Here is a 27990-nt window from a genome sequence, read left to right on the forward strand (position 1 = left end):
CTAAAAGGTCATTAATAGTATAGCATTGAAAAAAAAATAGTATAGCATTGGATTCCATTTCAGGTGGGAGCAAGATTCTCTTTAGCACGGTGGTTAGGTTTATGACTCACCTTTATCTTTGGCATCTCTCAAAATTGAAAACAACAAAAATGAAAAGTATATTGGGGGTTGGCATAGCCATGGTCATAATGATTTTACAGAGAAGAAATGGACAACCAGTAAAATTGTAAATTAAAGTCTATTGGAGTGACTTAGTGGCATAATCAGCTTGTCTCTTGCTTTTTCAGAGGGTGATGGCATTATGGAATTACATGTTTTCCCCATCCCCAGACATGTATCACAGAGGGTGCCATCAGTTGCAGAGCAGGAGCAGTTCCATCTAGTATTTTTGGGGAGTGATCCAAGTCTTTTCTCCTTATGGAGAGGGTTTTTAGCTCTGTGTTTAAGTGGACTGGTTGGGGAAAAATGCATTTGCTTTTATGAACTTTCCCTGGGGTCTTGGCTGAGTTATACATCAAAATAGAGCTAGCACTGGTCTATTAGGCTCATTTATAGTTGAATATGGGTAACTGAATAAGTTTCTGTCATAGATGAGAGAATTCTGTATACGACTAAGGAACCTGGTACACAGCGGCGCAACCAAAGGAGAAATCTCAGCCACACAGGATGCCATGATGGAGGAGGTAATAACAATTATTTGGATTTTTTGTGTCCCTTCTAAAGAACTCTCAGAATATTCCTATGTGTTACATTGATTGGGAAGCGTGGTCATTGTAGTTAATGTTGAATTGAATTGAAAATTACTTATTTTAGGGACTTCCCTGATGGTCCAGTGGGTGAGACCCTGAGCTCCCAATGTGGGGGACCTGGGTTCAAGCCCTGGTCAGGGAACTAGATCCCAGATGCATGCCGCCACTAAGTAGTCCGCATGCCACAACTAGATATCCTGCATGCCACAACTAAGACCTGGTGCAGCCAAAATAAATAAATAAGTAAATATTAAAAAAAAAAACAAAAACGGCTTCCCTGGTGGCGCACTGGTTAAGAATCTGCCTGCCAATGCAGGGGACACGGGTTTGAGCCCTAGTCCTGGAAGATCCCACATGCCACAGAGCAACTAAGCCTGTGCGCCACAACTACTGAGCCTGTGCTCTAGAGCCTGCGAGCCACAACTACTGAGCCCGTGTGCCACAACTACTGAAACCTGCATGCCTAGAGCCCATGCTCCACAACAAGAGAAGCCACTGCAATGAGAAGCCCACGCACCGCAACAGAGAGTATCCCCCGCTCGCCTCAACTACAGAAAGCTTGTGTGCAGCAACAAAGACCCAATGCAGCCAAAAATAAATAAATAAAAAATAAAGTATAGAATCTTTAAAAAATAAAAGAAAGAAAATTACTTATTTTACAGCTGAAAAGACTGAGGTATAAACTTTGCAGTTTAGTATGGGACTTGTACTTATATCTTCTATTTCCCAATTCATTATTCTATAATTCACTCTTATTCATTTCATAAATATTGACTACGTGCTATGAGTTTGCCACTGGGAATACAAAGATGAGAAAGACGTGGTCTCTACTTTCAAGGAGCTCAATCTCTTGGTAAAAGAAACACATGAATAATTATAATGAATCCTATGCTAGAGATGTGTTATAAAGGATTTGGTGGTCATAGAGGAGGGAGTGACTAATTCAGTGAACTGAAGGTTTCATGTGGAAGATATTGGAACCAGCTCTTGAAAGAGCAGTAAAGATGTACCAGATGGGTAACTGGGAAAACCATTCCAGACAACAGGAATTGCATGTACAGTGGCATGAACAAAGGTGGAATCTTCAGAGAACAGGGTAGCTGAAACATAACATTTTGTGAGTGTGTTTGGTAGTAAATTAAGCTAGAAAGGCAGAGCTGTGAGGGATCTTAAGTAGATGCCAGGTCTTTTGGTTTTATTCTACAGGAATAAAGATGAGAAGCTATCAATGGTTATAACAGTTAAAATAATGTATGTGAAAACATTGTGGAAAACTTAATAAGCATTAAACAAATATAAGGCAATAATATTTATTATCAAGGCAGTTAAAAATCTTTATTATTAAATACTATCCATAATCCAGATGAATATGTATAAAACTGTGAAATCACTTTGAGAAAAGTACAAACATTTCCCTTTTTCATCCAGTGGGCCCATTACTAGGAATCACTCAACTAACAGTCCTTTCAAGACTGTTTGTATGGAATTAAGATGGCCTAAATTTTTTCACTGCAGTGCACAGCATTAATGCTTCACTCGTGTTTTCCTTTGAATTTTAGAGAGGCAGCATAGTGTAGTAGAGAGCATGGTCTCTGGAGTCAGGCTACCTAATCTCCTCATTTAACAGCCATGTGACCTGAGACAGGTTCCTGAAGCTCTGAAGTCTCAATTTGTTCAAGTGTAACACGTCCAGCTTGATACAATATTCATTTCTTAAATATTGTTCAGTGGATGAATACAGAGGTTTCATTTTGCTAGATACATTTAAATTATCTCATATTTACCTCTTTACTCCTTACGTGTTCTTTGTTAAGAGAGGTATCTGATTGTAGTAGAAGAAAATAGGTTTTGGAGTAGGACATGGGTTTCAGTTCCGGCTCTATCACTTAACAGCTCTGTGATTTTGGATAAAATACTTCACCTGTCTGAGATTCCGTTTGGGGTTTAAAATATATTTCTCATTGGATTTTTGTGGGGATCAAATAAGGAATTAGTATAAGAGTATAAGGCATCGTTCCTGGTACATAGCAGTGGTCCAATAAATGTTAGTTTTTCCCCTTACTCCTTGGAATGATCTCTCCTGTTGAAGCCATATCTCCTGCATAATTTGCCTTTATTTATGATTATAGTAAGATGGTGGGGTGTAGTAAGGATGAAGCTTCTATAAAGAGTTATGGAAACAGGCTCAGATAATACTTATTGCAAAAAACAAGAATTCTGTTGGCTTAAGATGTTTGCTTTAATGATCTTTTAAATGATATGTCTAAAATCCATGTTCTGGCTCTGGGATTAGCTGATAAGAATTAGGGCAGGTTCACTTCCCTGGTGGTCCAGTGGTTAAGACTGCGCTTCCAGTGCAGGGGGCGCAGGTTCGATCCCTTGTTGGGGAACTAGGATCCCACATGTGGTGTGGTGCAGCCAAAAGAAAAAAAAAAAAAAGAATTAGGGCAGGTATATTTCACATATCTTTTTTCTCCTGTTCTTAACCTTGGAAAAATAGTACAACACTACCGTAACAAGTCCTGAGTATGGATGTTTTATAAATAGGGTTTTTTACTTAATGATTCTAGGTAAACTGTTGACTACAGAATTCTGTGTGGTATAGGTCTTTAGATTTTTACATCCCATAGATAACTCTTTATTTAACCTGACTCTTATGTAATGAAGAGTCTAGCTGTGGTTTTAAAGCCACAAATTAGTACGTGTGTTTTGCCTAGCCTTGTAGGCACATCAAAATGATGACTTAACAGCCATGAAGCTCAGATAGCTTTGAATGAAATGTATTTATGCTAAAGGCATTCTTTCTAAGAGAAGAGAAAGGCAGGTTGTTTGTTGTGATGACAGGCAAGGCAGATCTGGAACCGTGTAGTCACTTTTTTTTTTTTTGTGGTACGCAGGCCTCTCACTGTGTGGCCTCTCCCGTTGCGGAGCACAGGCTCTGGACGCACAGGCTCAGTGGCCATGGCTCAAGGGCCCAGCCACTCCGCGGCATGTGGGATCTTCCTGGACCGGGGCACGAACCCGTGTCCCCTGCATCGGCAGGCGGACTCTCAACCACTGCGCCACCAGGGAAGCCCCCGGTGTAGTCACTTCTGTTGTAGTGTTTTCTTAGTGTGTCTACTCTCTTTTAGCCTCCAGATTCCCTTAGGATTATTAAGTGTATTCTCTACCAAAACTCTGTTAAAAAGCAAAACATAAAACAAAGACCAGAAACAATATTTATCAGTGCCATAGGAAGAGACAGGGAGTCATTATGATTTACTCAGGAAATTCTATAGCAGTGGCTCTCAGTTCTTAAAAACAATATATGGGGGCTTCCCTGGTGGCACAGTGGTTGAGAGTCCGCCTGCCAGTGCAGGGGACACGGATTCGTGCCCCGGTCTGGGAAGATCCCACATGCCGCGGAGCGGCTGGGCCCGTGAGCCATGGCCACTGAGCCTGTACGTCCGGAGCCTGTGCTCTGCAATGGGAGAGGCCACAACAGTGAGAGGCCCACGTACCGCAAAAAAACCAAAAAAACAATATATGGGCTTAGGCTTGCTTCAGACCTAAGGTCAAGGTCATTTTCCTTGAGATTAGGGCCTAGTTATCTTTCTTTTGGAGGTATACCCATTTATTTTTTCAACTGAACAATTAACTTCTTAGTTTGAAACATACAACATATTTGATTTACATTTGCTAATCATTCTACCCTGTTGCACATTAGAGGCTTTTGAGTGTTACACCAGGAGCATGAATAATGCTTGTGCTTTTAAACTTTATAAATATAAGAAATTACATACTAACACAGGGAAGGATGACATAGAAAGTCCTTGTGAGCCAAAGGTTATCACTGCTAACACTCTGGTGCATTTTCTTCCACATTTTTTTCATTTAAGATCATATAAAAATAGCTTTAAAAAGGGATCCTATACACTGTTTTATAACTTGGTTTTTTCATTTTCTTTGTCTTTCTCTAAAGCCTATAGTTTCTTTTAATACAATTTTTAAAGGTTACTTTCCATGTACAGTTATTATAAGATATTGGCTATATCCCCCATGTTGTACAGTGCATCCTTGAGCTTGTCTTACACCAATTAGTTTGTGCCTCCCACTTCCACGTCCCTATGTTGCCCCTCCCCCACACACACTGGTAACCACTTGTTTGTTCTCTGTATCTGTGAGTCTGTTTCTTTTTTGTTATATTCACTAGTTTGTTGTATCTTTTAGATTCCACATGTGAGTGATATCATACAGTGTTTTTCTGTCTGACATTTCACTTAGCATAAATATCAAAAATAGAAGAAGATATACAGTGAGAAGTCTTCTCACCCTATTCTCCGTCCTTCCAATTACTATGTACCCCCAAATTAGCTTTATTAGTTTTTGTTATTAGTTTTAGCTGTTAGCCATCCTTCCAGAGATTCCTTTTTTAAAAAACAGAAATAGAATTTTTGAGTCAGGGAGAATATACATTTGTAATTTTGATATATAATGCCAAATTAATCTCTTTGGAGGGTCTATCAATTTACGCTCTCATCAGCAATATCTGATAGAACCTGTTTCCCTTTAGATTTATCAAGGCAGTGCATTTATCAAACAATCGGATCCTTCCCGATCTGATAAGGTACACAGTTGACAGGTAAACAGTCTGATAGATAAACTATCTCATTGTAATTTTAATTTATATTTTCTTACTTTGAGTGGGGCTAAGCATCTGTTCTGTAAACTGTGTATTCTTATCCTTGTTTTTTTTCTTGGTCTTTTATCAATTTCTAGGTATTCCTTAAATGTTACAGAAATTAGCCCATTGTGATATGAGATGCAAAATTTTTTTCTTAGTTTGTTGCTTATCTGTGATATGCTTTTTTTTTTGCTATGCAGTATTTTTCTTTTTAAGAAGATGTTGGGGGTAGGAGTTTATTAATTAATTTTATTATTTATTTTTGCTGTGTTGGGGCTTCGTTTCTGTGCGAGGGCTTTCTCTAGTTGTGGCAAGCGGGGGCCACTCTTCATCGCGGTGCGCGGGCCTCTCACTATCGCGGTCTCTCTTGTTGCGGAGCACGGGCTCCAGACACGCAGGCTCAGTAGTTGTGGCTCACGGGCCTAGTTGCTCCGCAGCATGTGGGATCCTCCCAGACCAGGGCTCGAACCCATGTCCCCTGCATTAGTAGGCAGATTCTCAACCACTGTGCCACCAGGAAAGCCCTATGCAGAATTTTTTACTTATATATAGTCAAATTTGAAATTTTTAATGTTTTTAATTAGAAAAGCTTTTCTCAAATTATAAAAGAATTTTTCTTCTAGTACTTATAGTTTTGATTTTTGTGTTTGAATCTCTGATCCATTTAGAATTTATCCTGGCATAGGGTATGAGGTATGGATCTAACTTTTTTCCTCTCAAGGCTACCCAGTTGACCCACATCTTTTCAAATAGTCCATCCTCTCCCTACCCCTTAATTTGAGATGCCATCTATCATTTCTAAAGTCTCCAGGCATGCAATTCTGTTCGTTTAGTGTGTTTATTCATCTGCCAGTAACTCTGTATTTTAGTTACTGAAGCTATTTATAGTGTTTTAGTGTTTGTAGAGTTAGCCCCATCTCATTGTTCTCTTATTGTTTTCCTGGTGAATTTTGTTTTGGCATTTGTCGAATTGTGGCATCTGTACCATTAAAAGCTTCTCAGGTGATTCTGGTTTAAGAGCCACTGCTGCTAAGAAGTAACATTTTCTAATATGGTCTTCTCTTTTGGATTCTGGAAGAGGAAAGGAATTATTATTTTGATAGTCGTAGAGGACATTTCTGACACTGAATAGGGGACTAACCTTTCCCTTGAGGTTCTTAAAGGAAATAGATTATATTCACAAATTGCATTTCCCTTTTGAAGTAAAGCTGCACTTCAGGAGATTGTTAGTTAAATAGGTGAAACTGGAAGGAGGAGAGGTAGGAAGACCAGTTAGAAGCTGTAGCAGTCCAGGTGGTACTAATTTGGCCTGAACGAGGATAGTGAAGATAGAAATGGAAATGAGAGAAATGTGAGACATCTCAGAGGAAAAATCCGTAGCACTTGGCAACTTATCTGCCAGGCGTTCATCATTACAAATAACTTTAAGGTTTTAAGCCTGGCAACTGGGAGAATGCTGCTGTGGGTCACACACATCAGTAAGAGAAGCTCTTTTCAGAGGCCACGGTGAAGAGGAGAAATACTGACTTCAGAGTGCCTAGTGCCAAGGCACTGTCCAGTTGGAAATGGGTTTCAAGCATATGGAAATAATTCCAAAGTTCAGGAAAGAGAATGATCTAGAAAAGTGATAGTGATGCTAGTACAGGTGGCTGAAGCCTTGCGAATTTTTGAAATTCCTGAGGGAGAATGGAAGGATAGAATAGGTCTGAGTAAAGAATTCTGGAAAATAATCTGTTTCCATAAAACTTCTATTTCTAAAAAAGTGAGTGCAAGAACTGTGTGATGTAGGTGCTGGTCATCAGTGTCAGATGCTGCAGACAGGCCAGAGACTCTGAGGACTGAGGAAAGGCTGCTGATTCCTGAGTAGGGGTGTGTGGAATGGAGAAGGGAAGGAGCTAGGTGGAAAGGAGTCATACCATGGCACGGAGAGGCAGGGAGTTTCAAGAAGCTCGGCAGTGCGGAGGAGAGAAGTTGATACGCATTTATTCCATAAGTATTTATTGAGTACCTACTAAATATTAAGCATGTTCTAAGCACTGTGGGTGCAGTGATGACTGAAACAGACCTGGTCCCTGCTCACATGGATTTTACATACTAGTGGAGGGAGGCAGACGATACACAAGTAAATAAACAATCTGATGTGATATGTACTCTGAAGAACATAGAGTGCGGTGATTGATAGGGTGGTTAAGGAAGTCCAGTGTTAGGGCTTGGCTTTTACAGCTGTGGCCCCGGGGTTCAATCTCTGGTCAGGGAACTAAGATCCTGCAAGCCGTGGCACAGCCAAAAAAATAAAAAGTCCTTTCTGAGGTCAAATATGAGCTGAGATATGAATAGCAGGAAGAATCCATCCATTCAGAGACCTGGACATAGAGCATGGCAGGCTGAGGAGACAGTGGGTGCAAAAGCCCTAAGACAGGAGGAAGCTTGGTATTTTTGAGGAACAGAAAGAAGGCAGTGTGATTCGAGCTTGGAAAGAGAGTGGGAATGGCTGGAATAGATTTCAGAGGAAATGAGAACCGGCTAATATAGCACCTGTGAGCCATGGTAAGGATATTGCATTTTATTCTAAGTGAGCTAGGCACCGAGGAATTTAAGCTGAGGAGTGACATGGTTTAATTTTTGTTTTAAAAATATGACACTCTGGCTGTTTTGAGAATGGATGGTAAAACAGTGGGAGAGGAGGTAGGGAGACCAGTTAGGAGGCTCTTGTGGTTGTGTAGATGAGATATCCTAGTGGTTCTGACCAGATTGATGAGAGTGAGGATTAAGAAAAATGAATACATTTGGGGGTGTATCTTGGAAGTGAAGCTGTCAGGACTTGCTGATGTGGAGGACAAGGAAGAGGGAAGAATTGGAGTGATGTATGGTGTCTGAAGTGGGAGGGGTTACAGATAGGAGAGGGCTTTTGGGCAGTGATGAGGAAACTGTGTGGTAAGGGCTAGCAGATGTGAATGAGAGAAACAGTAATTGAAGAAGCAGGGTTTTGGAGGAGGGAAAGAATAAATGTGCTCTAAAGTAGTGCTTTCGAACTTTAATGTACAGTTGAACCCCCTGAGGATCTTGTTAAAGTGCAGATTGATTCAGTAGGTCTGGGTGGGACTAGAGAGTCTGAATTTCGAACCATTTCTTTGATTCAGCCACCACTCTAGGAGTCTCAAGATGATCATTTGTAGTTATCATCTGTATGACCTCGTTTTCCTTAACATCACAGAAGGGCACATACCCCTTAAGTGTACCTTTTTATGTTTTTCCCTGCCTGAAAATGTATTTGGTGCCCCCAGAAAGTATCTCCTTCTCTGCCTGCTTTTGCAGGCACAGGTAAGATTTTTGTTTTTAAAACAGATCCTTGCCTTTCTTTCATTCCCCACCAGAAAGCAGTAGAGAGCTGTCTTCTCTCTCCTTTCTCTGCATGATCAGCAGTCACTAAGGTCTCTACTCCTTCCCTCTTGTAACTGGTTCATTTACCCTTAGCACTGAACTTCCTTCAAAGTTCAGCTATATTCTTTGACCACTTCTGTGTCCTTGCGGTCATTCTACTCTGTGATCAATAGGTCATTTTACCTATGAGCCTAATTTCTCCATCAGTGAAACTAAAAAGTCAGAGTAGGTGATTTCTTAATGGCACTGTAGCTTTGTGTTTTTATAACAATAGAAGTAAGTAATATTTCTACAGTGCTTTAGACTTTACTAGGCAATACAGTATTGTAAATACAAATGAAGATTCTAAATATTCTGTCACTTCTGCAGTGGTTCCAAGACTGAAATCTTTTAGCTTTACCAATTTTGCTCCATTTCAAGTAGCTTGGTTGTTACCATTGTACTACCTTCCCATTCTAACATTTCTAATTATTACAGTTTCCTCCATTCTGCGTCTGCCTGTAGCTGGCTTTCAACTCTCATTCTTCTAAGTATTCATGACTGACTCGCAACTATTGCATCCTGCCTTCCTCCTCTCTCTTGATGTCTGTCTCCAGTTTAGCCATGGGTATAGGAATTGACTCCATCCCACGTCATTTGTCTTTAAATTGGGGTTACACATTCTTTCCCTATGCCCTGTATTTCATGCTTTCTGTGTCCTTTTTCTTTTTTCCATTCCCTTTCCTGGTTTTATTATTTACCAGTATTCAGTTCTGCATAATGACTGTGTTCAGTGTCCAGTATCTTTTTTTGTCCTGAATACCAAGTGCATCTTGTGAGAAACAGGTGACACTCCCAAGTTGCCCACCAGAGAGCAGACTCAGATATACAAAGCTCACTGCCAGCTTTATACTTTGGGAACCGGGAATATTGTTTCAGAACAGCAGAGTCTCTTATCAAGAAATGTATCAGCAGGGGCCCTGGAGACTATACTTTGGAGAGTTTTTAAAAATTAGAGCTTGTTTAACTATTGTTAGTTGACTTGGAGCCAAATATTCCTTCCAAAGTGTTATAAACTGACTTGAATCTGAATGGCTTTGGATAATTATAGTCATGGTAAACAAAGCAACATGTCTCAAATTACAGTTTTACTAAAATCCAAGAGAAAGAGATGTCACCCTTATCCTCATTCATGCCTTATGTGCACCTTTGATAAAACTTCAGATTTATAAATCATATGCAGTAGGGCATAAGTATTTGTATTCCAAAAAGATTAATCATAGAATTCATTTAGATAACTAAAATGCAGGTTTCCTTTAATGCATTTTTGGGGAGAAGGAAGGAATGATTTAACACTTTAGATAGGGAGTCAAATGCATAATGAGGTATATGTAAATTATAGTGTAAAACACTCATTTATATTTAGAATGTGTTTAAAAGTAAACAGAAATTCACTTAGTTGTCTTAAATCTTCATTAGGCCTAGCCCTAGCCTCCTTTTTTTGGCCAGAGCCTAACTGAACTGGATAAACCACCCTTGGGTGACTGAGAATTAATCAAGATGACCCCATATAAAATGTTCATACACATGTGACAATGATTACTAGTTAAAAATACATATCATTTAAGTCTATAAAACCTTCCTTATTTAAACATGTTCTGATTATATACTTTCACTGTCATTGTTTTTAGTTACCAGTGGCAGTGTCCTCATGATGAAAGGTGCCATTTGTGCTGAGCAAATACAAAACGACTCTCTGGTCCTTATGAATCCCAGACAGAGCTCATTAGTCCATGGCTAGATTAGCTCAATTACAGTTGCTAATGTGATGCCCTGCTGCTGCTTTTCTGTACTAGAAACCAACCTGAGAATGATACAACATTAGAAGAGAGGTGGGGCTTCCCTAGTGGCGCAGTGGTTGAGAGTCCGCCTGCCAATGCAGGGGACACGGGTTCGTGCCCTGGTCCGGGAAGATCCCACATGCCGTGGAGCGGCTGGGCCCGTGAGCCATGGCCGCTGAGCCTGTGCGTCCAGAGCCTGTGCTCCACAACGGGAGAGGCCACAGCGGTGAGAGGCCCGCGTACCGCAAAAAAAAAGAGAGGTGGTTTAAGGAGCAGCTGTTCAGGCTCATAAAACACAAAGTAAATCCTAGTAAAGGAAGATTCTCTCTTGGGAAACAAAACATAAAATGAAAGGCAAACATAACTTCATCCGTAGGCTAATCTGTTTCTGTTAAGATGGTAGAGTCAGGCTCTGTCTTCCAAAATAGCACATGAATTAAGAGTCTTTTTATCCTTAATTATAGGCCTAATGTCATAGGCAGGCCTACATCTAGTTTTCTAGCTTTGGTTCAGAGAATAAGTTTGAGTCTTGGTATCAGGTTCCAGTCTGTCCCAAGGCTTTTTGAGGCCTAGAATGAATGCACTGGAGATGATGAAGAGAAATAAATACAATTTCAGTGGCTGATGATAACATATGGATGCCGATTTAGAATTGGGGGATCTTGGACGTGTGTTCCCTAAAGCCCGATAGGGACTGGGGTATCTAAGGAGTTTACTTAAAGGTCAGTCTGGAGAAGTCCTGGCTACTCAAAACAACTACTAATGTACAGCTAAGGAGTGTCCAAAACTAAGCTCCTTAAGTGGTCTTTCTGGCTGAAAGTGGTGGGGTTGGGAGTATTAAGAAATCAGGCCGTCATAGATCATTCTCTGGTGATTCTTTCTAGAGCAGAGGCAGGAGCCAACATTTCTGAAGGGAGTGGAGGGTAAAGTGAGGGAAGAGGGTGGGGTCTATCAGGTTAAGGACAGCAGAGTTCTCCAGAGTTGGGGTCCAAGGAGAGGAGGGGAAGGAAAGGTTTATTTCTTACAGGCTATAGCTTTGTTTTATTCTCTAAGCCTTCCCTTTTGTTCTGCTTTTAGGGTCTGCCCAGTTTGAACTCCTAAATTTAAGTTTTACACCAGTCACTGGAGAAGAACTTTCAATTTAAGAAAACTGTTTTTAATGTGGTTCTTCTAGTATTTGTTGGGATACGTCCAAGGTCTAGTTTCTGTCCCTGGTAGATTAAGTCTAGCAGGGGAGACAGTAGAGAAACACAAATGACACTATGGAATCAAATGTTAATTTTTCTAGCTCACACTAATTTCTCCCTTCTCTGAATACTTCTGACATAAAAATTTAATTAGTGAAAACTTTCTAGAAAAGGGTCATCCTGCACTGAGCTTTTTTTTTTTTTTTTTTTTTTTAATTTTTTTTTTTGGCTGTGCCACATGGCTTGCGGGGTCTTAGTCCTCTGACCAGGGATTGAACTCGGGCCCTCGGCAGTGAAAGTGTGGAGTCTTAACCACTGAACCGCCAGGGAATTCCCTGCACTGAGTTTTATAGCATGGGAGTAGGATTGGGTTTTGAGGAACAGAAGAGACAGTAAAGTTATGAAGGTGACAACGAGCTGAGTGCATTGAGTGGACAGTAAGGAGGGACATAGACAGGCCTGACGGGTGAGCAGGCTCCGTGATGGGAAATAAGGTTGGGTGAAGTTACAGAGAGCCTTTAAAATCCAGCCGTGTTCATCAGAGACATGCAAGCCAAAACCACATTGGGGATACCATCACTTACCCACCAAAATGGCTAAAATTAAAAATGCAGTGCCAGGCTTGGCAAGAATGTATTGATATAACAACTGGAACTCTCTTCCTTTGCTGGAGAGTATGTAAATTCCTTCAAGCCCCTGGAAAACCGTTTGGGTAAAAATATTCTTAGCTGCTTTATAGATAACCCTACACTGAAAACAACTCACATGTCCACCAACACAAGTGAATAAATTATAATATATTTACATAGCAGTAAAGACAAATTAGTGATACCCACAGCACCATGAGTGAATCTTACAGGCATTATGTCAACAAAGGTTGCCATACACAGCAAAGAATATGCTATGTGATTCCATTTATATGAAATTAAAGAACAGGCAAAAATAATGAGTGGTTATATAAGCCAAAATGATGCTTAAATTAAAAAAATGAGGCTTACCTTGGGGAAGGTGTGGTTATTGATTAGAAGGGAGCTAGGGGGCTTCCCTGGTGGCGCAGTGGTTGAGAGTCCGCCTGCCGATGCAGGGGACGCGGGTTCGTGCCCCGGTCTGGGAGGATCCCACATGCCGCGGAGCGGCTGGGCCCGTGAGCCATGGCCGCTGAGCCTGCGCGTCCGGAGCCTGTCCTCCGCAACGGGAGAGGCCACAACAGTGAGAGGCCCGCGTAACGCATAAAAAAAAAAAAAAAAAAGAAGGGAGCTAGGGAAGCTTTGGGACCCTGGAAATATTCTGTATATTGATTTGAATGGTGGTTACATGGGTGTATACCTATGTAAAAATTTGAACTGAGCTGTATATGTAAGATTAGTGCACTTTGCATACCTGTTGAATGTATGTTATGCCGAAGTAAAAAAAAGAAGACAAGTAGATCAGGTCATGGAGTTTAGATTTGTTATGGGAGGTAATAGGAAAGCATTATTGAATCTTCAACAAAGAAGTGACTTGAAGAAAGGGTGGTACTTCTGAAATTATTCATCCTGTGGTGGAGAGTGGAACAGTGTTCACATCATTTATTATATCTAGGTCAGATATAGTGCTAGATGCTATAGGAGATACAAAATATCCATGACCTGGTCCTTATCCTTGAGAAGTTTATGACCTTTTGTAAGAGACAGGTTATAGGAAACTCAGAAAGTTACAGTAAACGATAAATGCTTAATTCATGGTGTTATAGAAATAGTGCTGAGGTCAGACCTGGGTTCAAATCCTAATTTTGCGATTTATTGGCTTTAGGACTTCAGTCAAGCTATTTATTTCCCTGAGCCTTGGTTTCCTTATCTGTAAAATGTGAATAATACCTACCATTTTTTTTAGAGGATTGAGATATATGATATTTAAAAATTGTAGTACAGCACAGAAAACAGTCAATAAATGTTCCCTTTTTTGTTTTAAACGCTGTACCAATGGAGCAATACTTTTTTTTTTTGGGCAGTGTGTGACGTCAGTTTAGACCATGGTTCTGCCAGTTACCAGCTATGTGATCTTAAGTAGGTTACTTAGTTTCTTTGAGTCGCAATCTCTTTTGGGGGAAGAAAAGAAAAAGGAGGGGAAATTATGCCTTGAGAGAGTTCTGTGAGAATTAAGTTAACCTAGCAGATATATAGTATCTAGCACAAAATAGTCACACTTAATAAATACAGGATCTGTTTCTTTTGACTGTATTGGAGTATATCAATACAAATGTATGGAGCAAATAATACAGGTAATAAGATTGGATTAGGGTGGTGCCTGGGGTGGACAAAGAAGAAGCAGATCGTAGTATGTATTTTTTAAAAGATAGAGCAAATTTGATACAGAAGAGGAAGGTATGTCTCTATACTTCTATTTTTGTCTTTCTATAAGATGAAAATAATATAAAATATTGAAATATCCTTGGATTGTAATAATGCTAATTGAAGGTTTTATGACATCATTGGATAGTATGTTTAGGTCTCACAACCCAAAAACTGGTACCTTACTACTAAATTTAGTCTTGTTCTAATAATAATTTTAATAGACATTGTCATCTAAGCTCCACCAAAAAGTTAATGACTTTTCTGTGAGTAGAGACCCCTGTCACAATCAAAGCAAAACCTAGAAGCATAAAGGGAAGGAAATCCATAAAATGTATGTAATTATTTGTCACTTGAAATATAATCAGCAGGGCTTCCCTGGTGGCACAGTGGTTGAGAGTCCGCCTGCAGATGCAGGGGACGCAGGTTTGTGCCCCGGTCTGGGAAGATCCCACATGCCGCGGAGCGGCTGGGCCCGTGAGCCATGGCCGCTGAGCCTGCGCGTCAGAGCCTGTGCTCCGTAACGGGAGAGGCCACAACAGTGAGAGGCCCGCGTACCGGAAAAAAAAAAAAATTAAAAAAAATAAGAAACATAATCAGCAGAGCAGCAGCCCAGGTCTTGTTGTGTATCAGTAGTGAGTGATTTCTTGGCTAAGGAAGTTTAACTTGCAGGGCAAATACTAAGCACTAAATATTAACATTTCAGAATTGTATTGTTCACAGTGTTTATTTAAGAACTCAGAAGTTAGCTGATATCAAATCCTGGACATCAACCTTCCAATTTTTGGAGCAATATTAGATTTCCTGTGAAATTTCTGGCTTGAATTTAGCCACTGATTTCTTGTGTTTCCCAAGTTAGAAGAAAATGAAGAGGTAAAAAATACTGCTTCTCCCTAGCCATCGCTCATCTGTCCTCCTTTTTTCCAGATATTCAGAGTGGTGTGCATCTGTTTGGGTAATCCACCAGAGACGTTTACCTGGGAGTATCGAGACAAAGATAAAAACTATCAGAAGATTGGCCCCATAACACCTTTGAAGTTTTACAAGGAACATGTCAAGCCACTCTTCAATATGGAAGATAAGGTTGGAGACTGGCACTGGCAGCCACTGGCTGTTTACTTTCAAATGCCTGATGACTACAAGAAAGAATACATGATTCCTGGGTTACCATGCATGGTCATCAAACTAGACACTAAACACAATTTTTCCTCCTTCCTCTGAGGTATTTTATGTACCAATTCAGTTGGTCATATTAGGATCCCCAGTGCTCCTCTTCAGAGACTTTTCTAACTATGGGCCAGCAGTCAGTTGAATTCCCATATGCTCCCCTGATTTGGGCCCTGAGTCATTCTCAGGTGTGAAGACAATGAAAGCATACTGGGTGTTTCTTACCATGGGTTCAGAGCATCACTCTACTGTGGGCCCCTCTTGGGACTCTCTTGCAGAAGGGAGCAGTGTCCCATCCTCGTTTTTCCCGCTCACTTCAGGGCTTCTCCACCTACCTAGCAAGATGACTAGAGCCCCTTCTTCACTGGCATCTTGACCGTCTTAAAAGCACATGGCGTTGTTTTATGATTGGAGTCCCAACTCAGTTGTGGTACTGCCAGATGTTGAGCCTTTCTGGTAACTTGAGAGCAGAGGTCTTGTAGTGATGGACTCGTGAATTGCCATCTTGCCTTACTCAGTGCACACAATTCTGCAGAATTAGTTTTGGGGTGATTCCTGCCAGTAGGAGAAACAGGTTGTTGCAACTCCCAAATACGTCCCTTATACTAATTAGAATATACAGGGACCTCTCTCACATGACCTTACCACCTTTTGTTTCTCATTTAACAATGTGTAATGCTTGTTCTTGTAGGCAGAGGTGCTACGCTTGATAACAAATATATGAACTTAAAGGAGAGGTCTGTATCTTGCTTGACACTCCTGGTTTTATGTTCTAATCAACATGTTCTTGATCTCAATAGATTTGTTTAGTGAATGACCCTCGGCCCCACCACAAGTACAGCAAACTTTACACGGTGGACTACTTAAGCAACATGGTTGGAGGGAGGAAAACTCTATATAACAACCAGCCCATTGACTTATTGAAAAAGATGGTTGCTGCCTCCATCAAAGATGGAGAGGTTGGTATTGTTTCTTTGTCTTCTGCATAGGGGTTAAAACCTTTTCTTCCAACTTCTTTGGTGTAATAGGAAGAACTTACATTGACTTCTTTCTTCTTCTTTCCTCTACTTCTAGGCTGTATGGTTTGGCTGTGATGTTGGAAAACACTTCAGTGGCAAGTTGGGCCTCAGTGACATGAATGTGTGAGTGCAAGAAATTTAAAATAGAAAATCATTTGTGGGTTGTGACTGTTGGAGTGCACTCTTGGGACGAAGTGACTCAGCTCAGGTTCACTCAAAGATTAAGGTTGGCCTGAGGGTGGGTCTGTTTCTTTTTATTTTGTAGAGTTTGAGGATTCATAGCAGAAACTCCACATATTTAACTCTAACCTGGGAAGTCAAGATCATACTTCATATCTGAGTTGAAATTGTTGGATGTTCCTAAAAAGTCATCCTACATGAGAAAGACACTTAAAAAAAATTTTTTTTGATATAAAAAAAAATAACACTCAAAGTAATATTGTAAAAGATACAATCAATGTGATGCCAAGTATTTGATACCAAGTATTTATCAAAGATGCCACATACTTTTTGTCTTTATTTTTGTACAATAATTACTTTTTAAAAGACAACTTAAGGGACTTCCATGGGTGGTCCAGTGGCTAAGACTCCACGCTCCCAATGCAGGAGGCCCGGGTTCAATCCCTGGTCAGGGAACTATATCCCACATGCTGCAGCTAAGAGTTCACATGATGCAACTAAGAGATCCCAAATGCTGCAACTAAAGATCCTGCATGAGGCAATGAAGATCCTGTGTGCTGCAACTAAGACCTGGTGCAGCCAAATAAATAAATATTTTTTTTAAAAAAGGCAACTTAAAAGTTGGATTACTGGGACTTCCCTAGTGGCACAGTGGTTAAGAATCCACCTGCCAACGCCAGGGACACAGGTTCGATCCCTGGTCCGGGAAGATCCCACATGCCACAGAGCAACTAAGCCCGTGCGCCACAACTGCTGAAGCCCGCGTGCCTAGAGCCCATGCTCCGCAACAAGAGAGGCCACTGCAATGAAAAGCCAGTGCACCACAATGAAGAGTAGCCCCAGCTCGCCACAACTAGAGAAAGCCTGCACGCAGCAGTGAAAACCCAACACAGCCAAAAAAAAGAAAAAAAAAGTTGGATTACGAAAGGTTATAAAAATAATAGTAACTGATTACTGTGTAAATCTGCTTAGTGCGTTTGGGGTTATAATTAAAGGTTTTCCAGATCTCTTGTTTGCTATTTGAGCCTTCTTAACTACTTCTATTGCTTTGATATCTTATGTATTTTGTCTTTATGACAACTAGGACTAATATGCATACATACTTTAAAGCATTCCTCCTGTTTGTTTATGACAATGAAGATTGATTTGTGAACTGAATCATTCAACTTCCTTGACTGTTAAAATATATCACTTTAGTGTTACTTGTAAGTAATTATTACTTGTAGGAAATTGAGTAAATATCTTGACAGTTAACAGGAGAAAGGAAATCTGCTAAAAGAGAGAATTCATGAGGTTTTTTAAACTTTGAAAATATTCTCCAATATTTTGACACTCTTTATTTAAATTTCACAGTTAGCAGTAATCTAAATGAATTCAGAAACTGAGTGCTTCTGCTGGCTCAAAAGAGACCATTTTTGAAAGAAATTACTTCAGAAACTTTTAAGTTTTCTTGCCAAAATGACAATGCAAGTTTATCTTGTCAGCTTTTTGATTTGGGGAATTTATGTTTAATAACTTTGTATTTTTCTGAGTACTCTTGTGACACAGAGAGAATGGAATCCCATTGAGAGACTAAATTTTGCATGTACCACGTTCTCTAAAGAGCTACAGCCCAGATATATCTGGAGCTGCAAAGCCCCTTCAGGTTCTTCTATGATCCTTTTACAACCAGAAGCCAATTATCCCCCATGATTGTACTCTGTATATTCTGTGCTATTGTTCTCTTTTACAGCTATGACCATGAGTTAGTGTTTGGTGTCTCCATGAAGAACATGAATAAAGCTGAGAGGCTGACTTTTGGTGAGTCACTTATGACCCACGCCATGACCTTCACTGCTGTCTCAGAAAAGGTATGACCCTCAGCGTGCCCACTCCAGTGTTTGCATAGATGGATCTACATGCTCCTGCAGACCGTTTATTCCAGCAGAGCTTCTTCATAGTGTATATGATTTCTGTTAAAAGTTAGCAAGACATTGTACCTGCCTCACTTGGGGTTTGGCTGGATGCTCAGAAGTAATAAAAATAGAAACTTTCCATGAGGAGCAAAATTTGTGTCAGCAGGGAGTAAGGAAGTAACTGCTTTTCTGTAACTTTGGAAATTCTTGGTGTGAAAAGAGGTCAGCAAGGGAACTTGGGAGAGGATAACTTCAGTTTAATAAGGAATTAAAATGTACCCTGAAAGTGTTCATATCTTGATGACTTATGTTCAGACTCACCTTCCTTTCATTTGTCATTCAGATTCTTCTGCAGTAAAATGTCAATAACAGTAATTTGTAGACTCCATGCCCATTACTGGATTTATGCAGAGCTTCAGGAAATTGGATGTAAAAAGTATGTTGAATTTCCTATGAAATACTCTGACTAGTAATATCATTGTTTCTAAGACACAGTGTTGGAAACAACAACTGCAGTTTTATTTCACAAATAAGCCGTCCCATTTCTAGGCTGTAGAATAGATATTTACTCCTGTGCTCAGGGATCATAAAGAAGAGAAGACTTCAAAATACTTTAGTTCTTTACCACTGCAAGCAGAAGTGTTCTTTTCCTAGCCTAATTGGAAAGAAAGTCACAGAATAACTACCTTGACCTTAGAAGCAAAATATTAGAAGGAACTTCTCATAAAATACTGTAAATAATGAAATAAAATTCTATAGTAAATAAACTAGAATAAAATACTACTAAAATACTTAGAATAAAATATTAATATTAAGCTGTTCATATTTATGTTTGGACCTCCTATATTGTAAAATTCAGTGGATTTATAACTAAAGCTCCTTAAAGTTAAACTTTTAAACTATTCAGAGGATTAGTAAAACGGAAAACAAACTAAAAACCTTGTAATTTCCAAGAGAGTTTTGGGTTTTATCATTTTCCGTCTCTATTATAGAGTATTCCTGTTTTTCAGAAATAAAAATCATACATACTCCATGTCATTTTCTCTGGAACTTCCATTCTTTCATTGGCATGATTTATTAATATGCTTTTTTTTTCCCCTCTGGGAAACGGAGCTACATTACCTGTAAATATTATAAAGCAGAATCAATACTATCATAACTGGAATTTTATATTGAGATTTTTCTCTTCCTTCTACTTTGAGTTTTTGACCACTGCATAACTAGTTTGCACTGCATTTGAATGATAATGCAGAGATAAATGCTAGTAAGTATTCTGGGATATTCTTTCTTGTTTCGGGTTTCTTGGAATCCCTCTGAGGGAGGTCCAGATATTATTCTATATTTGTAGATGACATGGCTTGATCTAGGTCATGCAGGAATTCATTGGCAAAGGAAAGAAGAAACATTTTGAAACTTACTATAATAAATGACTTTAGGTGATATAGATTCTAACAGTTATATTTAAAAGGAAAGTAAAGATGGACTATAATGCAGGGAGTAGAAAACCAAAACATTTAATAAGCTAGCCCCAGAATGTATAGTTTATTGATGTGGTTTTAAAGGTACCTGGGGCTAAGATTAAGGGGTAGGTAGTACAGATAAGGGTGTTTGAAACTTGTGGGTTTGATTGTTGGCTATTTCTGAGACTGAAAATTGCTGAGATTCAAGAAAACGGTCAGGAGTAAAATCAAATCCCATGTAGATGAGACTCGTGCAGTTTTATGCAGGTGGGAGTTGACAGATGAAATCATTAGGAGATAATTCAGGCGCCAGCTCTCTTCTCATGCTACCAAGATTTAAGTTGTTTTGACATCAGCTAATGCCCTGGGTAAACATGAGAGAGAACAGTCTTTTCCCAAGTGCAGACTTCTTATCCCTCTCTGTGTCACTGTGATAAAGACTGTAAATGAAGGTTATCTTGATGAGTGTCGTTGTCCCTTTAAGAAGATGAAAATTGAGCTTATTTTATTAATGAAGATAGAAGGAGAACGGAACTGCCTGGGTTTTGTTTTATGAAAATAGTGTTTGGTTTGCCATTCAACCTCTATTGTATTAAATTCAATATTTGTGTAACTGAATCAATAAAAGAACACATAGGAGAGTGTCATTACTCGGTTCCCCTAAGAAAGAAAAGTAGGCTGTATTGATGAGAATGTGTTTGTTTTCTTTTTTAAACTCTTGACTAGGTCTTAGAATCATTTCTAAAATAAATACAGTGGGATACCTCTGCAAAGAATGCTGATTAATTAAAAGCAAGAGTCTCTGGCTTCAGATGGTGTTCACTGCTTTCAGTAATTTAATATTTTGTTTTTCTTAGCCAAGAGGCATTTTAATGTGCTTATTTTCTGTATACAATAGAATGTAAAGAAGAAAATAGTATTTATCGCTTTGCTGGGTTTATTGCATTTTCACCCCAAGAGATTCAAACTCCACTTCTATTAGAGTATCCCTTTGGTTATAGTGGAAGATATACGGCCCTGGTCATGTATATCATTGCTGTATAGAGAAGGCTCTTTCCTCTGAGTGGCTGAATAAGAGCTAAAATTACATGACATGTCATCAGGACGGATCTAGTTTCAGACTACACACTGTCATCCACTCTTTTGCAGGATGATCAGGAGGGTGCTTTCGTGAAATGGAGAGTGGAAAATTCGTGGGGTGAAGACCATGGCCACAAAGGTAAGCTTAATCTGGTAATACTAACTCAGAGTGACTAGATGTGCTCTACTCTCTGCCTCCTAATGTGAAGAAAAAGCTGCCCTAGTGTGGATCATTTTTATTTTTCAGTAATTGGTCCCATTAGCTAGATTATTAGCTAGACTATTCTGGAGAAAAATCTGAGGATCTCGTTTGCCCCCAGGATCCCTATGCCCAGCATGGTAGGCCTGAACTCCCTGGTTGGCTCTGAGATCAGTATGTGCTGGCATTTGTTCCAAACCGTGCTGACCCTAGTAGACCTTTGTACCAGAATCACTTGGCCAGTAAGAAGTTTGAGTGCCCTTTGCCAGGACACTTGCTCTATGGAGTTCGGTGCATTTTCATTTACTGCACTAACTCTAGAATAATCAGAAGCTTTCTAGTGGGAGAATGGGATTGGCAAGAAACTTTAGGCATGTATTGGAGACTCATGAGAAGTTGTGAAGTCTGAAGTTGTGAAGTCTAAATGCTGTGGTTACCATTTAGACGGTTTTATTCTGACAATCAAAACGCAGGCAGAAGTCATAAGTAAATTATAGTAATTAGGCTTAAAGAAAAACCACAGGTAATATTTGAATTGTAGAAAAATAAAAACTACAGATAAGCCAAAAGAGGGGGAAAAAATCTCTAATAATCCTGCTACCCAGCGATCACCATTGATTAACTGTTTAGGGTATATTCTTGCAAATCTTAGAGACGGTATTTCTTAAGACTGTTTTTCATAATAGATTTAGTAGATAAAAGCCTTTTAAGGTATTGTTATGCTTTAATTTTTAGAGTTTCAAACCAAAAAGTGGCAACTACCAGAGAATATTATGCATGTCAGCATGTATTTGCTTGTGTGTTATGTGCTGGTCACATCTTGTAGCAGCTGTTTCCCAGAGTCCATATTTCTTACTTTTAGCCAGTGGATTCTGGCTAGGAAAGACACATAAACCACAGCTCTCTAGACTAGTTAGAAGACTGGAAGGAAATAGGTAGGGAATCCAGTGAGATTACCCAGACACTTGGAATCAGACTTCAGCTATCTCACCCAAGCAGCAATCAACCAGAAATTTTCTTTAAAAAAAGTAAAACAAAATGAAAGAAAAACAAGAAAAACAAAATAGCGATCTCAGCAACTCTTTACCTGTTGCTTCCCTCTTTGTTTAAGTGATTTTCCAGCTAAGTTCTTTAGAGCTCTAAGATTTCCACGGGTAAAAGGTGGAGGTTTGGAAGTGAGCAGATGGGGCTTCAGTCGTTTATATCTGAAAACTACTGTCTTAGAAGAGCCTTGACAAGACTTGAGTGTGCTGCGATTGAGTGGCACAGGCTAGTAGGTGATGGCCAACACCTAGAGGCCATTTAATCTGTCATTTCAAGTCTTTTCATCTCCCCATGAAATGCTCATTGGTGGATTTTGGCAAACTATCCCTGGGATCTGCTGTGAAACTCAGCTCAGTGATTATATGTAAACGAATATCAGCGCTGTTGGTGCGTATCTGTTCATCATCAGGTAGTTGCATGTCCCCCATCTGTGATTTGTGTTATTGTTCTGTGATTATGGGGCACTTGCTAAATTAACTATTATGAATTAAAGTCCAACATAGTTTTTAATTGGTGATTTCTTATAAGATAAATTCATTTTAAGACACAAAAACATTGGGATCAGGTAGAGGTGGGTATAAGGAAACTAGCAAAAAGATTAAAAACAAACAACTCAGAATTCAGTTATATCCGTTAAGTTGATGATGGTTAAGAAGTGGATGCAAAGGAGACGCTTGTCTTGAATTGGAAGGATGTGGTATTTGTAACATTTTAAAACATAAGCTATTGTTTCAGATGAAACTCTGTAGCTTCTGTTTCATTTTTGGTCTTATTTGGTCCCTGTAAATGGTTTGTTATTATAAAGATTAGTGTCTAGGAAAAGGACTAAAGTTATGGTTTGTTTAGACCAGCCTGGACCCGTTGGCTTGTTTCTGAGATATTTTTCTATCTATAACAGTCACTGAGTTTGTAGATAGTCGTGATACCCATTTAAGAGAGGATAAACACTTGTAAAGTCAGGCAAAAGCTCTGTGTTCTGTGTAGTGTGAGTTATTGTCTTTATTACTTTGAACCTAAATACCTACTCTTAAAGAGGATTCTAGGCCACTTTGCTAATTTATTTTTTTCCATTCAACTGTACCTCTTTACTCCTAACTCAGTAAAAGTTTTGCTTCCGCTGACCTACTCATTCTATTATTATGTGAAAAGAGCTGGGGTTTTTTTTTTTAAGTTCAAAGGTTATAGCTTATTGCACTATAAAACATTAACCAGTTTTGCTTCCAACCCAGAAGTCTAACATTTAATTATTTACATAATTATACGAATTTTATCATTTATATTATAAAGCACACATAATTATATCACACACATTTTCAAATGTCCTTTGGCTCTTTGAACTGATTGTGTTATCTTACTGGTTCACTCTTGTAGTGAGTTGAATAAAAATCTTTAACATGTGTTCATTTTACATTTGCATTATATCACCATTTTACTTCATAAAATTTACTTTAATGACAATGATACTCCCTTCTTAGTTTTTTTTTTTAGCATCTTTATTGGAGTATAATTGCTTTACAGTGGTGTGTTAGTTTCTGCTGTATAACAAAGTGAATCAGCTATACATATACATATATCCCCATATCTCCTCTCTCTTGTGTCTCCTTCCCACCCTCCCTATCCCACCCCTCTAGGTGGTCACAAAGCCCTGAGCTGATCTCCCTGTGCTATGTGGCTGCTTCCCACTAGCTATCTGTTTTACATTTGGTAGTGTATATATGTCCATGGCACTCTCTCACTTTGTCCCAAGAGCTGGGGTCTTGATCCCTGTGGTCTGCCTGTAATCCTTCCTAGTGAAACCTGTCTAGTTAAGACTAAACTAACTTTTTTGTTGTTCTTGAATAACTGAAATGCCTGAGATTATACAGAGTAAAGCATTTCAGTAGAGAGCCAAAAGATAAATTGAACTGAGTGGGGGTAGCGAATAGTTCATTCAATGCCAAAATAAATTATTCTCATGTGTTTCTTGGTAATGTTCTTTCTGACTTAACAGGAAGGAAGGAAAGAAAACATGATCTAATTTAATTGGCACACTTGGCCTGACCTTAGGAGAATACGTAGTATGTTATTATGCGGGCAATGTGTGTTTACCCCAGCAGGGCCCTCCCGTCTGTCATCCTGGTGGGCATTGGCTGCCATGTCTGAGACAGAACCTCTTTGGTGCTCTTTCGGGAGACAGGACAACCATAAACAGCATAGCTAGGATTTTGTTTCTGTAGATAACATTGTTAACAGTTTGATACTGTTCTCTGTGGGGTTTCTGCTTGTTAAGATTGATGGTTTCTCAAAAAGCAATGTTGATAATACTACAGGCTGGAGGTGAACAGAGCAGAGATACCTGGGCAGGCTGCCTTTTCCCTCTGCCCAGTTCTGGCTTTGGTCTTTCCCATTGGTCATGAGACTAATAATTAAATCAGATAACCTGACTGTTTCCTAAAGGGGACAAATATTACCTCTGACCACTAGACACATAAAGCGAGAAATTAATTCTTATCTTATTGAAGCCATTGGGTTACTTCATATTGGGGAAGTATTCTAGAATTCTAGTATTCTTAGTCAGATGGACTGAAAATTGGATACATATCTAAGATGGTGTACAACCAACGTGGCTTTCTTTTCTCCCCTACTTCTTGAAGTACTTGACTGTGTGTTTATGGATCACATTAGAAATGGATTTCATAGTTGAATGAGGGAACAGACCTTGGGACTTGTTACATTGTCTTTCATTTTGAAAAGTTGATAGGCTTGTTAGAATCAAGTAGTTTGTAAAATGTTTAAAAATTTAAAATAGGGGTGATAACCTTTGGTGCCTCTTACTCTTAGTCAGAAATTCATCTGAGAAGAGCATAATCTTTAAGCCAAAGTGACCTACAGGTCATCTCACTAAAAAGTGGTAGAGCCAGAATTATAATTCAGTCTGACATTAGAGCCTGTTTTCTTGACCACTAAACTGTGCTTCCTCCAAGCTTCTCTGTTCTAGTAACATCTAGTCTACTCATGGACATACCAGATCAATTTATGAACTTGGTGACCAGAAACTAGTGGCTACGGGGACATAAAACTTGTATAAAGTATCTGGAGATGAGTAAATGTCTTCTGTCAGGAGAAAAGGCTCTTAGAGCACTGTTTATGTCTGGGAATCTGAACAAGGAGGGGAGGATGGAGCATCTCGTGAGTGGTTTGTGTCCAGAGTTAGCACATCGTGAGTTGGGCAAGTGAAAAACTCTATGTAACCACCAAAAATTTCCCAGGATTATTTTGTCCATGCTGCTTTATAACATGGTTCTTTGTTTTTTTTTTTTTTTAAACATCTTTATTGGGGTATAATTGCTTTACAATGGTGTGTTAGTTTCTGCTTTATAACAAAGTGAATCAGTTATACATATACATATGTTCCCGTATGTCTTCCCTCTTGCGTCTCCCTCCCTCCCACTCTCCCTATCCCACCCCTCCAGGCTGTCACAAAGCACCGAGCTAATATCCCTGTGCCTTGCGGCTGCTTCCCCCTAGCTATCTACCTTACTACGTTTGTTAGTGTGTATATGTCCATGACTCTCTCTCGTCCTGTCAAAGCTCACCCTTCCCCCTCCCCATATCCTCAAGTCCGTTCTCCAGTAGGTCTGCGTCTTTATTCCTGTCTTACCCCTAGGTTCTTCATGACATTTTTTTTCCCTTAAATTCCATATATATGTGTTAGCATACGGTATTTGTCTTTTTCTTTCTGACTTACTTCACTCTGTATGACAGACTCTAGGTCTATCCATCTCATTACAAATAGCTCAATTTCATTTCTTTTTAAGGCTGAGTAATATTCCATTGTGTATATGTGCCACATTGTTTCTGTTTTTTTTTTAACTTTTTATCATGGACAATTTCAGGCATATACAAACAGAATAGTATTAAGAAGTCGCCATGTGCCCATAACCCAGCTTCAATAGTTATCAACATTCTGCCATGCATATAACAAAAGTGTTGATACTCAATAAATTAAATTCTTGGATGGTCTCCCTAATGAACCAGTCTTATTATGGAACTTCTTTTTATGATTGATTCACTTAGTCATGAGATGATATTCCAGTTCTAAAGTCTGATACATTAGAGCTCTGAAGGTAGAATTATCATAACATAGTTCTTAATGCTTATAGTCTAGTTTCTTAATATGCTGAATAATACAACTTTTTAGTAAAGTTAGGAGGAATATTATTTTCTAACTCTGCAATGGTCGTTGAAGGAAAATCTTTATCTTTTAAAAATTTGTTTCTCTACATTTTCATTTTGAACCAAGATTATTTTTCAAATTGCTTTTGTGCCTTTTTCAGCTTCAACTTTGAAGTTGTTTTTAACTCACATTCTTCATCTTTCCTTACAAATAAGCCTTTCTGTTCCTGATTTCATTTTAGTAAAATTTCCAGACTTCCTCATAAAAGGGAGTCTCTTCATGATTGCAGTTAAAGGCTTTGGCATGTTAGAGATTAATCTGGAAAGAAACTTATGTGGCTGATTCACATTACATCTGGACTTCTGCTGCTTTCTAAAAACCAAAAGAATGGCCTTTAAATTGCCTCACCATGTGATTTTGGGAACAGTATGTCCAAAGCTAGGCACAAAATTCATCATATCCTTCATATAACGTTATATGGTGGAACCAAGAGAGACAGTTACTACTTTCTTGATTATAGATCCTGGGCAGTCATTTGTCTCCTTATGGTTTCACATTTCTCTATCAGTAACACGGATAATGACTAATTTCCTTATGAGGCCCTATAGTATATATAGCCATCAAACTGTATACTGTTATATAACTCTGAAAAGTTCAATGAATATTCCATATTTCTGTCAGAGGTACTCAGGACATAGAGTTCATAACATCTTGCTTCATAAGAATTCAACATTTGCTAATGTATTTGTCTCTTTTTCCCTCACAGCATCATGTAGCGTAACTCAGGATATGAACACCCATGTTTGATGTGAAAACATGAAAACGTGCTGAGAGGTTTTGACTTGTTCAGGTTGCACAGTGTCAGAGAGAGGACTGGAATTCAGATTTCTTAATGTGACACAGGCAGCTTTCCTAAAAATGTATACTACCTATGAAAGATAACCAGTTATTTGCAGATCAGTTTGAGATTTAGTGGATTTCTAGCACAGATAATATAATTATAGACAATATTGAGCTGGACTTGCAGAAATTAAGAGAAAATTATATGAGGTAAAAGTGGATGCTTCTGATTTCCTGTAAAAGAGCAAGACACAAATTTGTTTTGTCACCTCAGGGTTTTCATGTCTCTCCAGGCTTGGGAAAAGCGCTGCTACTATCAGATTCGGGTATCTGAGTTCTTTCAGAGGGACTCCTCATCCTCCATCTCCATTCACCAACGAACCTGCATGACTCAAGCTAAAAAATAGTTCATGTGAGTGGAACAGAGGAAGATTGACCGTTGCTTCCTCATCAAAGTGTGTGACTAGCAGAGGGCTACCATTTGTGAGAGGGGGACAAACTGTGGAACAGAGGCTCCTCCTAACTTGCAAGCAGGCATTGGTTTCAGGGAGAAATCTCTTCATATTTAATACAGATTTGTGTGTGTGTATTTGCTTTCTCCTGTAGAGAGGGTCTGTCATTTTCACCAGATTGTCTCCCAGGTGTGTTTGTATTGCTCTGAGGAGGATAGAGGTTAAGCACAGAACCTGGCACCAGATGCCTGGGAACACATCCTGGCAGTCCCTCCTATTGGCTGTGTAGCCTTGGTCATGGTATTTAACCTTTATAAGCCTTAGTTTTCTGATCTGTAAAATGGGGTTAATAATTGTACCTACCTCAC

At 39.2% G+C, this 27990-nt stretch overlaps 1 protein-coding gene across 3 annotated transcripts in view; it reads left to right on the forward strand.

Annotated features, from left to right (window-relative positions):
* Positions 1-27990, forward strand: part of BLMH (bleomycin hydrolase) — a 44135-nt gene that overhangs the window by 6722 nt on the left and 9423 nt on the right. For all 3 annotated transcript variants that reach the window (XM_032616490.1, XM_032616492.1, XM_032616491.1), the window contains exons 6-11: positions 591-683; positions 15058-15213; positions 16098-16256; positions 16372-16439; positions 18229-18346; positions 21001-21070. In XM_032616490.1, coding sequence (XP_032472381.1) covers positions 591-683; positions 15058-15213; positions 16098-16256; positions 16372-16439; positions 18229-18346; positions 21001-21070 — 664 coding nt within the window. The remainder of the gene's footprint in view (positions 1-590; positions 684-15057; positions 15214-16097; positions 16257-16371; positions 16440-18228; positions 18347-21000; positions 21071-27990) is intronic.

The sequence above is a fragment of the Phocoena sinus genome, chromosome 20 (assembly GCF_008692025.1).
Source record: "Phocoena sinus isolate mPhoSin1 chromosome 20, mPhoSin1.pri, whole genome shotgun sequence".
NCBI classification, from domain to species: Eukaryota; Metazoa; Chordata; class Mammalia; order Artiodactyla; family Phocoenidae; genus Phocoena; species Phocoena sinus.